Source organism: Lonchura striata, chromosome 1 (assembly GCF_050655825.1).
Source record: "Lonchura striata isolate lonStrDom1 chromosome 1, ASM5065582v1, whole genome shotgun sequence".
Classification (NCBI taxonomy): Eukaryota; Metazoa; Chordata; class Aves; order Passeriformes; family Estrildidae; genus Lonchura; species Lonchura striata.
This window is the reverse complement of record NC_140703.1, coordinates 98,212,616-98,228,579: the sequence shown is the minus strand read 5'-3', so window position 1 is coordinate 98,228,579 and position 15,964 is coordinate 98,212,616. Positions and strand designations below refer to the sequence as shown.

Sequence of the window (15,964 nt, the reverse complement as noted above, 5' to 3'; positions counted from 1 at the left end):
GCAAGTATGTAGCCAGCCTTCTTCAAAAAGTCTTCTGTAACTCTCAAAATAACTGTTTTCAAATCTGAACTCCAGCCCTTGGCAGAGGATTGTGAATTGACAGACAAGCAGCAGGGAGTTCAGCTAGCTATCAGCTTCATAGCCCAAATCAGCCTATGCTGGCAGCTCATTTGGCCATTCTAGGGGCTGTGGAACTGCCAGTGCTTGTTATAAAGATGTCGAGTTTGCCAGATGAAATGTGTAGTCACTCCAGGTGACTCACATGAAGATGCTGCTAGGTACTGACTGCTGGAAAGGATACTGGGATGCTTCTGTTGGTGTCTTTGAGCCTCCATGTCCCCAGGTGGGCAGAGTTGTAACAGTTGCACTGTCATACTACATTTAATTACTTCTTTGGAGCTCAGTGGGAAATGACAGCCCCTGCCTGGTAGAGAGGCAAAAAACTGCTGCTCAAATGTGTCTAGTTTTTTGAGTGCCAGCATCTACTGGCCCCTGCTGAGCTCCTACAGGCACATTTAACCTCCAGTTTGGAAAAGAAAAGTGGATTTTGGCACATCACCTTTGGAAGTTTGCTGCCTTTCTCTGCTGCCTTTGTGTGAAGCCTGGACAAAAATTCACATCAGTGTTTCACTTCACCCTGTTGTGCCAAGACCAGGAGAAGATTATTATCTTGGTCAAACTTAGCAGAAGGTTTCTTCAAAAATAAACCCTTTGATCAGGAAACATGACAGTAATTCCTAAGACAGTTTCTCATGCAAGATACTGAACTTTTACCAGTTGCTCATAAATAATAATGAATAGAAAATTATTTGGGTTTGTTCTTTCCTTTAAAGGGGGACAAATATGATATTTAATCTGAATCTAGAAAGACGTATGGCACCACAAAGTCTCTGTCACTAAATATTTTAAGATGTTAAGAGGAATAGTCAAAAACGTGCTGTAATTACTCAGAGAGAGAATTTTTGTCTGGTTACCACAATACTGTTTTATACTGTTTTGTCTTTTTGAAAATGCAAAAAACATGCTCTCTAAGTAGACACACCAAAATAAGGTTTTGTTTTATTCAAAATGGTGCTAAGTCTTCTGAGGTAATTTCTATTAACTTGTTTATCACTAAATAAAACTTCTCGTTTTCCTAAGTAATTCAATTTCTCAGTCATGAAAAAGACAAAACCAGGAAAACAGGAGTATTTCATTAAGCATTTCAACTTGCCATTCTCATTTAGTTGTGTTTTGAGGTCTGATCTACTGCAGCTTTGGATGCTCTTATACTGTAAACTTGTGAGGTGAAGGTTTATTAGCTGTTCTGCACTGCCTCATGTGTTCATCTAGGATGACCATTAATTTGTTGGCTTTAATTTGTAAATAGTAAATATAGTGACACATCTGAGAATTTTTGAAGTACTCAAAGCTTAGGCAGAGCTCTTTTTTAATGCTGTTTATTTTTTATAACAGAAATGAAGGGTTTGCATGTACTTGTCTGACATGACCCTTCACAGAGAATAAAGTGAAACTTTGTTTTGCCAAAATGCGATTCTAAAATTACAAGAAACATAGGTTGGACTAGATCAGTCTGTGGTGGAGTGGCTGGAAAATTAAGTGAATATTGCACCTAGAAAGTGAATTCTTTCATATAACTGGGACTGTGCACATAGACTTTTACATTGATACTGTCAACTAAAATTGATCAAAATGTTCTGCTATTTTGGCAGTGGGGTTTCCACTCCTCTTTTCAGGGTTTTTAAATTTTGTGTGCTTTCCCTTTGTCTTTAATTGAGTGGCAGCAATTTGCAATTACAGCAATAAAGGTAACTGAATACCTGACAGAAGATTTTTGATCCATAAAGATACAAATATCCTTCTATTCGTATTTAGACTAGCTCTCTCCAAGCTGTTTCCTTTCTTCTGGAAGAAGGAGAGAACTGTTCCTACAATCCATAAATTATTCCCCTTGGATGAAAACTACCTGTGCTTTTCTTCCAGTAAGCAGGGACTGACCTAACTGGCCAGAAGCTACTTGGCACTAGTAATACAATTTTTAATTTGTTGCATTTGGTTCAGAGTTCTTAGGCTATTTTTTCCCTAGATTTTATAATTTGTGATGAGAATGAACTCACAGTAACAGAGACATCAGTTAACTCTAGGACTCAGTGTTAGGCATTTCTATGTCATATATTATCTCACTAGTCTGTAGGTAGGTACTGTGCCATTTCCAGAGACAAGAAGATCAACACAATGAGCCCAAACCATCTGACCCTTTCACCTCTACTAAAGGTTTTTATCTGCACCATGAAGGCAGTTGCCACCATACACTGGATAGATTGTCAAGAAGAAGGAAGCAGACAACACTGTTTTTGCAGCACATAAGTACCAGGCTGGATGTGATCTCATGCATACATTACTGAGTGTTAGAAAAACCAGAACAGACACCCACTCATGGCAATAAAATTCCTTCTGTTGCTCCTTTGAGACCAATGATTTTTTTATGCTGTTGCACAGCTGGCTTATGTGTGCCATTTCCATCGGGCAGAGCCAGTCCTCCTGCTTACACTGTGGAACTGTTTAATGGTTGGAAACTTGTCGGTAGAGCAGCTTCAGCCGACTTTTAGATTGGAAGGTCTCATGTTTGAAAGATAGCAATGGGAGATCTATTTTAAGGCAGGAAAAATGCTCCATTAAAAACAGTTTAAATTATTGTCACACTTACTTTTACAGCTCAGAATGAGAATTCTGATTCCAATGCCATTATTCTCCTCTGGCACCTATTCCAAATCATTTACTGTTTTCACTAGAGTTGCCATGTTGAAAGACAAAGTGGATGCACTGAAGCAGTGTATGATGTGATTCATGTGTATAGCAAATCCATACTGTTTTTTAAGGTTTTGCAAAGGTTTGCAAATACTATTAATTAAAAAAAAAAAATTGGAAAATATAAACTATTACTATGTTCACAAATAGGAGTGCGGGAAGATATTAATTTTGAAATAGTGATGATGTGAGTGTTTTCTTTCTTTCCTTTATTTGCAGCAAGAAATCCTCCCTTTTGGGGACTGGAGACAAAATTTTGCTTGTGATGGCTGAGTAGCCAGCAAGACAGGAATTTAAGTCCTTTGGGTATACTCAAGCCAAACACAATCCAGACAAATGGAGTACTTACCCCATGTGCTGGAACAGCAGCTTCAGCCTTGACCTAATGAAGCTATCATTTCTAGTAGTGAGAAGCGATTTACTTGTCAGGCTGCTGAGACCAGAATTTTTTAGGAGTTGAGGACAGCTGTCTGTGCCAAATTCTAGGATATATAGAATGACTTGTATTTTATTTGAGTTGTTGTATAAACTGCAAAGGAAAAGCTGCAACTAGCACTGCTCTTTCTGCAAACCAAAGAATTTGATTTAACACTCAGATAAATTCATGTATATAAAGTATCAGTACTTTGCATTCGAAAATCTGGCAACGTTTTCCATTCCAGAAATTTTACATCTGTGTATCTGAATTATACATGTGGGCAGTCAGTCAAAGGGATCACAGGTATATAAAGACTAACAGTAGAATGGCTATTAGCTTTATAGTCAGCAGAACGTCACTTTAGCTTTATGGTCAGGTTAACAAACACCTTATGTAGGCAGCTTTATGATTCAGTACCAGTTATTAGACCTTGAAGTATGTCAGCATGGGTTGTATAGTGCTTTTAATATCTACATGGACATAGGCATAACAGACCACCTTGCAGAAGCATGACTTTTCCATTCAATAGTGCAGAAAAAAACAACTTATTTTTTATGTGGCAACTGTGTGGCATGCATTGTAGAGGAGAATGCTCACATATTTTTTTGTTTTTCTGGGTTCTTGTTTTTTTTTGGGAAGCCTAGGGGTTGTAGGGTTTTTTTGGAGTGCTTTTTTTGAATGTAGGGTTTGGGTTGTTTGGTTTTTCTTCATGTTAACAGAGATCACATTATCTTACCCTGCCATTCCTCCTCATTTGTCTGATTTGCTGGTGAAACTAAATTCTTTCAAATGAAGAAATAATTAATATTCTTGGTTCTTAACTTACAAAATGATCATTCTGTCAGTTGTAATAGTGATAACTGTCACAGAAATATATCAAAATAGATGAATAAATTATATAGTGGTATTGAAATGCTTAATATGGAGTGGATCATAATCTGATATAAAATGCTCACTGAGTGTCTTAATATTTCAGGTAATATACTCCAAATCCTTGAAATATTTTACTGATGCATCCATACAAAAAGACAGGATTTTTTTTCAGTTGATTAAATGAAAAACTGTAACAAGTTTTGTTTTTCTTTGATATTTTATATCTTTATGTCTAATTGTTTTCCTAATCTGTCTTCTAGTTTTAATAAAGCTCTCATAGAAAATGTGTTGCTTTCAGTGTCTCACCTTTTCATGTCTGTTAGCTGCACATCTCCTTTCTGTCTTCTACCACCACCACTGTTCTTGTTCAAAGGCATTTTTATGGGTGACATTTGAGAGGCTTGCAAAAGAGTCTTTGAAGAAAGAGGGCACTTGGGAAAATATCTGCTATTGCTGTGTTATTTCACATGTATATTCCTTCTAAGAGGACATTCTTTCTATCCTTAACTGCAATTACCCAGTGGTTTTTAATGCAATGTTTATATTCTCACACAGCAAAGTAGAAGCATTCATGGAATTTCTTTCAAATATGGATCAGCATTTTGTCTGCTGCATGGACTGTGTCTAGTGAGCACAGAAGAAATGCTACTGATAATGTTTGCAATAAACTGTGCAATTATAGAAAGTGCAGATACACTGGTGATGTAGAATTTAAAATAAATGATCTATTGGTTTCAGTGCACACATAGTTTTTTAGTTCTTTCTAACTGCTTTGTTTTGCTGGAATGGACATATATACATTTGAAAAGAAAGAATCTAAATTTGATCCTTAGTTTTTAGACCTACAATAAATTGGTGAAGAGAACTTCAAAACGTTTTTAGTCATGTAATACACTTTGTCCAAAGGAGTTATTTCATTTAACTTCTTTATCTTTTTCAAAGTTACTCTCTATCTCTTGTAGATGCAGAATGAGGACAAACATGTTTTGTAGGTAGAATTATTTTTGCTTATGTCTGCCATTTGCGAAGATATATTCTCTGAAACACTTTTATTTTATCCCATATGTTTTGTATACATAATACATGATGCATAGCACTTCTGGGAGATAACCTGAATAATTCACCTACAGTAATATGATCATGTTGCACTTCAGGTTATAAATGTTTTATATCCCTAATATAATGTCATATAGCATATAAAAGCCCTTAATATTTTAAATCAGTGGAGATGAATGCTTAAAAAATGTCTTATATGTGTGAATCATGATTCTGTTTATATTTAGTTTAAATAAATTGCATTTTATACCTACCTTTTAAATAATAGAAGTAAATGAAAAATTTTATGAGAGAATAGTACAAACTATTTAGCTGAATTTTTCTTTAATTCTGGAATAAATAGTTTAGTATAGTTTAAGATGGAGTGGTTGGTAACTTCACAGATAAGGAAATAAACGTAACAGCAGTGCTTCTCCAAAGCCAGAAAAAAAAAATACAACTGACCTGCTAGTGGATTGAAAAACACAAGTGAGAAGTGAGGCATTATTACTGTTTGGAAATAATGTTAAATTTCCAGAATTCTTAAATACCTTTGTGACTTTTATGGCCAAAAGTTAGGTTGAATTATATGCGTGAGGAAACAGGGACATCCATTACTATTTAACTAAAATGGAATGTATGAGGAAACAGGAGTATCCATTGTTATTTCAACAAAAGTCCTGTTTAATAACAGGAATAAGTAATTTTTTCACATCTGCTGATCTTTAAAAGGAAAATACTATCTTTATTAACTTTGAATGTGTCTTTTTTTTAAACTAAATGATAGAATTTTTCAGTGAGATCATTTGTCATAGGGATTATCTGATGAATTAAGTATGCCTGGAATGTTTATTTAACAGCTCATTTACCAATTTAAAATAATGCAGGTGAACCATACAGTAAATAAATGTATCATATCCCCTCCTCACACCTCCAGTTTTATTTCTGGCAAATAAGTGAGGGCACATATGGCTGTACACTTGTAACATGTCTTAATTTCTATGAATTTCCTTTACTCTTTTGATATGCTTTTAATTTTTTTTTTTTGAGTCTCACTCCTTACTTCTATGTAAATTTTGTTTTTTGCAGTTTTCTTGTGCTTTGTCATCAATTTTTGGCTGACTCAGACATTTTAAAAAAGGAGAGAAAATAAAAAATCAGATTAAAAAGTAAGAGTTTGTAAACAGCAAAACTGGACTTTCAGAAGCTTTGTTGCAAAATCTTCATTGATTACTTGGGACCAGGATATTATATAGTGCATCCACAAGGAGGACCTTAAATTAAATATTGGAAAAGACTCAATATTTAATCTTATACAAACTCTGACTGTTGTGTGTCCTTGATTCTAGAGTCAGCACAAAGACAACTGAAGGAATACCATCTCAGTTGATACTGACCAGGAATTGAACGAAAATAGTGAAATAAATCAAAGGGGTAGCTAATTGCTTTCTGACATTCTAAAAAAACCCCTATAGATTTCTACCACAGTGTAATATATCATTATGCTTTAATTACATTTATACTAAGGAAGTGTTTGTGTCCCATGGTGGTAGATATTAATATTAGAATTTTGAAGAAAAATTCAATATGTCAAAAAACAATTTCATCATCTGAGAATTATCTAACAATGAAAAAATATTCAATGTTTCAGCCATACAGTTCTGTGGTGACTCTACAAGGCCACTTGTAGAGCCTGAATATTTTACACTTGCTTTGTATTTAAAATAGTGAGTGACAGAAGGAAAACTGATAGTCTGGTACATTTTGATAAAGCTTCATTGTAAACTGTCACCAACACAAAATAATGGCAAACTAGATGCTAACCCATAATTTTTATTTCAGTAGAGTTTGAATTTACAAGCCATATCAGTTACAGGATGTCTTTGCCTGGATTTTCCTCAATGTATTTAGAGTGTAGAGCTGGCTCAAGAATGCCTTATAAATACATGAGGTGAAGATAACCTTTAATGAACATAATTTTTCCCTTAAAATAATTTCATTTTTTCTAAATTCCAGATCCGTCTGCTCCACCAGCTCCATCCAATATCAGGATTGCCAATATCAGTGCAAACAATGATGGGAGTGTAAATGCATTGATTACTTGGGATCTTCCAGAAGAGCCTGATATCCCAGTGCACCACTACAAAGTCTTCTGGAGCTGGACGTACAGCAAATATGTAATTCCAGCAAAAAAAAAGAGAAGGAAGATTACTGATGGGGTAAGAAAGTAATCACTAACTAGGACAGAAATATGGTTTATTTTTACACAGAATAGAGTGTAAGTATAAAATGTGTCATAAATTCCAATTATTTCAGCCTCTAGTAAAGTAGTGATCCTAATTTTTAATATCACAAAGCCCATAGAAAATTTTGATCTCTCAATCCTTTTCTTACACTGAACTCAGGGAGAGAAGTAAACTTCTGCCTTAGAATACAGGTAAATACAATAAGATTTTTCTGGAAAGATGAATGAAAAGTTAAATGCTGTTAGTCCTCTAAATTTAGACTTATCCAATTAGTGCTTCTTAAAATGTTTATTTTATTTAAAAGCCTGACATTGTCTGTCACATTGTTCTTTCACTATGCAAGTAAAACTTGTGACACAGTCATAGAGTAATCATTAAATAGTCAGTATAGATCTGAGGGAAAAACTTACACAAAGCTCTTTAAATAAACTGCTGTTCCAAAAATCTGGCAATATTTCCTTGGCAGCAAATTCCTAAGAGTTTCTTGAGTAACATGTTAAATATTGCTTTACTGGAAAGCTTTTTGTTATGGTATCTTTAAGCATATTGCATGTTATTTTAAAGCAATTAATAGAAATAATTATATAGAAATAACAGAAATCAGTTAGACCTAACTTGATTCTCAGTGCTTTTGATAGTGAGAATTTGGTCCCATGTCTATGTTAACACTGTGTTTTGGCTCTGTCTGCCCATTGCACTGTGGTGAATGACAGTCAGAGGGACACAATTTCTCCTCTGTCCCTCAGTCACTAAACCCTGACAGAAATAAAGGCAGTGAAGGCTGTGTGATTAAATCATGCAAGTCGATTTGCACAGAAAGGAGGGTTGGTTCTTTATTGTGCTTTAATAAAATAGTTGTGGCAAGACAGGAGTAGGGTTGGACTGTTCTACATAGAAAAGTTCCTCAAGAAACCTGACATTGGGTATAGACCTTCAGGAAAGAGGCTTCAGCCTAAAGATAGCAGGGAGCTTTCTCTCTGCAAGCTGGACAGTGCATAAGAAACCCCAGAAAATTTTAAAACTGGGCTGGGTGTTTAGTACCTTTCCTTAGGATACTTCCTACATTCAAATAATACTAAAACAGGTCCATTAGAACATTAGGGCAATTGAGACGAGGTTCTGACCTCTAGTGAAATACAAGGTATATTTTGTAGAAAAAACAGGTTCTTACAATATCTCTCATATTACTCCTGACTTGTAGTTTTTCCTCTGCAGCATGTCATGAAACTGCACAGCACTGCCAGTGAGATTCAGGACACTACAGATGCTGTTGCTAATCAATGGTCATTTGAATATTGTAGCAGCTCTTAGGCTAAAGAATGGAAAATGCACAAACATTTAAAAAACAAAAAAAGGAAAGGTGGAAAAGTCTTAATTGTTAAAGGTCACTGAAGATTATTTTTGTCCAGTTTTTAGCTTTAGATGTAGCCCAACCCAAATAATTTTGTACTGATTTCAATATGAGTTCTTTCCAGATAGGCATTGAATTAGTTTGACTACAATATTGACACTGTTAATCAAAAGTTATAGTCAATATATCAGCACTAAAGAAGTAAAGATAATTAATACTAAATACTTTTTGTCAATCCCCTTTTTAACATCCCAAGTGTTAAATATGGGATGGTTACCTTGGTACATAGTTATCTTTTTTACTCTATATGGACTTTCAAACTTGATAGGCACTAGGAATTCTAATGAGAACATGGAGTAATATCTTTCACCTGTCATATGGACTAGAAGGATATTTTTTATAATTAAATCTAGCAAAATAAAATATAAGACTGTGATAGTTGGACTCTTCTTTACAATATCATGTACCTTGCCTTAATGTATGGGTTTTTGACTGGAGAATGATAAACCTAATCTATTGTTTCCCCATTTTATACACTTCTGTGACATTGGAAATCAGTTTTTTTTTTCTGTTCTGTTTTCCATTCTACACAGGAAATTCATGCTTTCCAGTGAGAGGGTATTTTTGGTTGTTGCTTGTTTTTTAAATTTTTATTTTCAAGAATTGAAAGAAAAAGAATGTATTGAAAAATATATTAAATGTTGGACTTTACCTATCTTCAGACTGGCTGTCTCTAGAAAAAAGTTTTCAATTGCTTTACTAATGCAGAAATTGTGGAATAAAGTCCTTAATTTCCTTTTGCTAAAATGATTTTGGAATAAGCGAAAAACCTTGTTTTATAGACGAAAACTCCTTAGGTTTTGCCTAAACAATAGATTTGGAATTGCCAAGAAACTGCCAAAATTATGCAAACATCAAGTAGGCTAGTATTTTTAAAATGACACAGAAAAACAGAGTCCAATTAAAGAAATCTCTTGCAGAAAGGAAATTTTGCTCTGAAATTTATATATGGTTTTCTAACTTCAAAAACCTTTTGTGCCTAAGATAACAAGCCTGCTTTTAATAAAGGCCTGTGTTTCAGCAATATTATAACTGCTTTCTGTACTTATTGTATTATAGGCCCAAAATTATGTGGTCCTGGAGGGGCTCCAACCCAACAGCAACTACAATGTAGAGCTGCAGGCAGTAACACGTTGGGGTCAGATACGCCTAAAAAGTGCTAAAGTTTCTCTCCATTTTAGCACGACCCAGGACATCAGGAATAATAGTGAGTAATCAAACACCTGAATGCTTTCTCTCTCTCCTTTATCTGGAATTTGAATGATTTATATAATGATTTCTTAAATTTAAAAAAATCATTTTTTTAAGTGGGTTATTCCATAGCACAATGATCATCTCCTGGTCAAGTTGAGTAACCCTTTCCTGTTAAAATTCTTGTTTAAAAATTGGTGACCGTTTTTGCCTAATTCTTTGACTTAGATTCTACTCACCTAAAATAAACAGTTGCAAAGAAAATGGAAGCCTTTGCCTAACTGTAGTGTTAATTTTTTTTTTAGATTCCATACAGGTATAGATTCTGACTATGTTTCTAAATGGATGGAATAAAACCATATTTGTGTGTCTTAACTAGACAATATTAACCTGCAATGTTTTTCAAAATGCTGGCTATTTTTAGTAGCCCATTAAGTCAGATTCTTGGAGCACAAAAGCTTTTGTCTACTGTGAATTGATATATAAAACACTGACTCTTCTTTTAGGGAATCTAAAACATTCCATGTTTGACAACCATGCATTCTCAAAATATTGTACACATAGGACCCACATTCAGATTAAGGTCTCAAGGTGTGCAGATGCTGGGTTATATATTGTTAAGGTCTTTAGAACCTCACATGCTAAGTGTAATTCCAGAAGCAATGTGCCAGTTTTGCTGAAGTCCCACTGTCAGATACTCTGCTCTGTGTGGAATTAAGCTCTGGTTTTTAGGTGTCAGGTCCTATTGTCAGAATAGAGATAGCCCATACCCCTCAGAAGTAATTTAGTCCTACACACTTCTGTGAGCTTTGACCTCAGCCCTCTGGCATTACATTTCCTCACACTCAGAAAGGCATTGCTTCACTATATTTGTGTGCTTCACTTCTGGGAAATGTAGCAAGATTCTTGCCTGATCTTTATATAGAAATATTCTAAATTGGTGTCCTGGTTTTTGTGAAAGTGGAGCAGACAGAGAATAGCAAAGCAGAGATTCAATAAAATTAAAATAATTTAAATTGAGGAATACCTGATAGATTTTTGTTTGTACTTTTCTCTATAACTTTTAATTTCCATTTGTGTAGTAGTAACTTTATGGTTACTTAAGAAAGGATTTTGTTAAGTTTGGTAGTTTAATTTAAAACAAACAAACAAAATGAAAAATCATATCATATTCAGCAGAGGGCTGAGAAAGTAAAATTTGGTCATAAAGGAAGTGAGTTTCAATTGAAGCTGCATATAAAGCAATATGTTCAAGTTTATATGTTACTCCTGACAATTATTGAAACCTGAATCTTTCCCTCTTTCTCTCAAGTATGTAGTCAATAATTTGCCACTTCCTTGTTATTGGACTCTTTAGTTTTAATTTAGGTGTAATATTGAATTAAATACAGCTTTTTTTGTTGGATGCTATCTGATCCTCCTAATTGGATCAGATACATTTGCAAGTGTGCAATGAAAAGTGCAGTTTGAATGAACATTTCTTTGTTTTTAACAGAAAATATCTGTAAATACTGCCAACCCTGCTAAATGATCATACATTTTTATCAAACAAAATGCTTGATGAAGGACATCAATTGCAATTGCATGTTGGATGCAAGGCACACAGCACTGAGGGAATTGCTGAAAGAAAATCCTACTCTTGCAATATTTTCCTAAGCATTCACCATTCACTGCTGGGAACAGGAAAGTAGACAAGACAGATCTTTAATCTGACCACAGTGTTCTTATATAGCATACCAGAGGACTATATTTACTTTGATGTAGTAACCACATGTGGCACTCTGTGGGCTACATTCAATGCTGTCCTTGGATTTTGTGCATACTCAAACACTGCATGAATACAAAGACTGTGAAGTATTAGAGAGAACTACTGGTAGATACTGTGGCTGTTTAAAAAATCATTGTGTTAACATTTCTTGTCCTTGGGGATGTAAAAATACAGTCCATTTCCTTATTACTCTTCAGAAAATTTACAGAGCATTTTCCTGTGAAAATGTATTTTTTTTTTGGTCACTTTCTAAATTTGACTGAATTTCAAACAAGTAAATTTTCAACCATTATGGACACTTAATTATTTATAGTTATTTCATTTAGGTAAGAAATGGAAATAAGATAATTTAGAATAAAGATACTATTATTTGATGAATTACACCAAATTTAGCACAGTCATTATACAGCACTGTAGTTAACTAAATAGTTTCCTGATTGCCCTGTGTATTGCAGAGGAACGGACATCTGCTGGGAAACCACAGAAAGGACTGGTAGATCCTTACCCAACCTTTCAAAGAAGGAAAACCACTCGTTTTCTTAAAGTTGGAACTCCCTTCTATCAGGACAACCAACTTCAAGTCAAAGTCTACTGGAAGAAGACAGGTTTGTCAAATTTTGCTTTACTATTTTCTCTAAGGAGGACTCTTATCATTCATCTCAGAGTTGTAGAACTCTGAACACAATATTATAAGTAATTAATAGTTGAATCCTACACCTCTCCCTTCATCCTTGCATTTGAGAGGAACATTTCCTCTCCTCTTTGTGTAATATCTGTGTATATGTCTTACAGGAGGAAATAGCATAAGTCAGCTATCCAAAAATTATAGTGAGTCATGTTGGGACACCCAATCTTCACAGAGTTCAGGCAATTTTTATTTTGGTAGGAATTACGTCTGTAAAGTTTTAAATAGCAGAATTTGACATTACCCACAAAAGTTCTGAGGAACATACAAATGTTTAGCTTTATGCCAAACTTTATCAGTCACCTTGATTTAGAACAGAATGGATAGTTGCTGTCAGCCAGAAAGTATCTCAAAGTTAATTTTCTTCTAGGCTGCATCCTTCTGGTTTTCAGAAAAGTCTTAACAACAATTTTATGGTTTAGTCCTCCAGTCAAAAGGAAAATGACATAAATTTAAAGTGTCTATTCATATTCAGAAATCAATAAAGGGATTTTCCTTTCTTGTTGTCTAAGAGCATATAGGTTGTTCCAGTTTAGCCATAACAGGTTCCTATGCTGTTATTTCAAAATGTGCTCACACTGTTCATTTTTTAACTTGGATCAATCTACATGTGTATCAATACCACTAAATTAACTCCATTCAATTCTTGTGCTTGAAATCAAGGGGTACAAAGTGGATAGTCATGTTTTCTTCTTGAATTTTTCAAAGAATTTCAGAAATATTTAAGTGCTTCTGGGTTTAGATGGGTGGGGCAGCACCCTGAATGAGGACAGGCTATATAATTGTTCAATCATGCTATGTAAAATAGGAATATGTCACACTAGATATTGAGGATTGTGAGAAGTATCCTTTGCTTCTTAACCTTTGCCTGCCTTTTTGAATGGTTACCTTCCAGGCCCTGCTATGCCAATTACTTTCAAATCCATCCTTATTCCTTCCTAAAACATTCAAGCTCTGGTTCAGCTGAGTACGTGTACATTTTGAATGTTTGTCCCTGTCTTAGCTATGCTAGCTTTTTTCTTTTCTTTCTTCATTATAGTTCATTTCTGGGTTGCTTCATGGAAAGCTATAACAATTTAAAGTTTAAATAAAAGTTGAAGCAATTTTAATCGGGAATGTTCAGTTTACAAAAAAAAAAAAAAAAAGTGGTTTTCATTATCCAAAGTGAGATTTATGTATTCTGAGCTTTGTCGGGACTGATCACCTTAAACTTTGGCCTCTGCAAGAGAGATGTCAACTCATTGTCCAAGATCCTTTATTGCCAGTAAAGAAAAGCAGGTGACTTCTGTGGCAATTCATCCCCCACAGCAGCAGAATTGCTCTCTGGAGGTGCCTCTCTTCTTTACTGAGAACAGAGGGGAACCTCGACAGCTCATTTGTAGAAAGCTTAGAGATGCCTAATGTCTGCAAACTGAGGTTCTATTCTTGGTAGTCTGTGTTGAAAAAAAAGAGGGACAGGACTCAAAGATGAGGAGACAATGATGTCTCCCACAGGCGTCAGACAGGGTTGTGCAACTCACAGTCTGCAGATTCAGCCCAGTGGAACAATCAATCCTGCTGCAGCTGTTTTCCTGCCAGCCTGCTGCAAGAAGAAAGATCATGTGTCCTGTGACCAGAATGCCAGCACCCCTACTGACATTCACCTTGTGAATAGTTTGCCAAAGTTGTTTTACTTAATGGAAGGAAAATCCTGAGCAGAACAGCAATATTCTTGTTCCAACACAGATATCTTGAACTAGGTATCCACCATGTATAATGGTATTATAACATAGCTATTGAACATAGAGGCATTGCACCATAGAAACCTAAATGTTTCCATCTAAATCTGGAGCTGAATCTCACTGTCTGCTACATACCTGGAGGTAATACTTGTATTAAAGGCTATAAATGACTATAAAAGAAATAAGGCAGTCAGCATCCTTATAGTGACTCATAGTTTAGAAATAAGAGGATTTCAAAGTGGTGTAATTTTTAGGATTGGAGAGTTTCAAAGACAGCTATGTCACAGACCTGTCAATAATGACATGGATTTTCTTGCTGTCACCTTATACCAGGGGTGTGCTAGCTGAGTTGCTGACTGTACATCTGACTCATCCTGTGTGGAGCTGTGTGCACCCAGTGACATAAAGGGACACCCAGAAACCAAATTTGGCCTGGAGGAGGCCAAGTTCTGTGAAGTGCACTGGGGTGTTTAGGTGCCTGCCCTAGTCATGCAGTGGAAGATGCCTTCATTTTTCTTGCAGAACAAGCAGTGACAGCAAAGGTGTGTGGAGAGAGGCAAAATATGGCAGTTCATCACACTTACCTCCTTTTTTTCTTTTTCAAAAAGAAAATATCAGTATTCTGAGTGACAGCACATGCAATAACTCAGCAGGAACCATTGCCTTGTATGGAACTAAAATATAGAAGCCAGCAGCTTTTATAAGCTCTTGCAAGGGTTTGGAGATTATGTAGTGCATGGAAGAGATACTGTAAATTTGCTAGTAACAATTTACTGCAGATCAGGTCTGTGTGACTGTGCAAGGAATACAGCAGGAAAATCATATTGTCTTCATGAAAAACAGCAGTTTCTGAGACAGCTGTGCTGGGAACCATACCCACACATCTTTCACCTTTATGAGCTGCACCAGATTGTGTTTAGGGAGTTGTAGGAGGTAGTAAAGTGCAGCAAGTATAATAGGAAATACTGAGAGAGGCCTTACCTGAGCCTTCTCAGTGGCATGGCATCTATTTTTATTGCAGGTAAGCAATTAGAGTTCAAATAATTCCTGACAAGAAAATTGAGCTGTTTGTCTCCTACATAGTAAACACAGAAGTCTCTGTTGATTCCAGTAATGTTCTCATTTTTGGGTAGTTTGCTACTAAAAGTCAGCACTTATTTTGGTGGAGAAACACAGCCATTCTATACTCCTAAATTAGAATATATAACTTTAAAAGAAAAATTTAGAGGCTGGCATGAAACCATGTGAAATAAGTAGGCTGATAAGTGTAAGTTAAAAAACTAATTCAAGAAAGGGATGTCTCAAGCCTAAACATGTTGGACATTTGTAAATTGATCAATTTCAGTTGCTTGTAGTAGTCTTTGCTTTGTCTGGTATGGTTTGCACATATATTTGGACTTTCTGTGTTAAAATTCATGACACAAACAGGAGATGGTTGCAGAGATTAAAAATAAAAATGTTATTTACATTTTGAATGCTTTTTTTTTTATATGAAGAGTTAAACTAGCATGTTATCACAGAATTAGAGTGGCTGGGTTTGGAAGGGTCCTCTGCAGATGATCTAGTCCAACCTCTTTGCTAAAGTAGGTTCACTTGGAGTAGATTGCACAGGATCATGTCCAAGCAGGTTTCAAATATCTCCCAATAAGAAGACTCCACAACCCTTCTGGGCATTCTGTTACAGTGTTCTGTCACCATCAAAGTAAAGGATATTTTCCTCATTTAGATGAACATTTCTCTGTTTCAGTTTTTGCACATTGTCCCTTGTCCTGTCACTGGGCACAGCTGAAAGACTGTTGCCCCATCTA

The 15,964-nt window shown here is 35.4% G+C and overlaps 1 protein-coding gene across 2 annotated transcripts in view; it reads left to right on the top strand.

Moving 5' to 3' along the window:
• The window catches only part of ANOS1 (anosmin 1), a 119,864-nt gene that overhangs the window by 82,768 nt on the left and 21,132 nt on the right, over positions 1-15,964 (top strand). For both annotated transcript variants that reach the window (XM_031503838.3, XM_085584166.1), the window contains 3 exons: positions 7,151-7,353; positions 9,851-9,998; positions 12,206-12,355. In XM_031503838.3, coding sequence (XP_031359698.3) covers positions 7,151-7,353; positions 9,851-9,998; positions 12,206-12,355 — 501 coding nt within the window. The remainder of the gene's footprint in view (positions 1-7,150; positions 7,354-9,850; positions 9,999-12,205; positions 12,356-15,964) is intronic.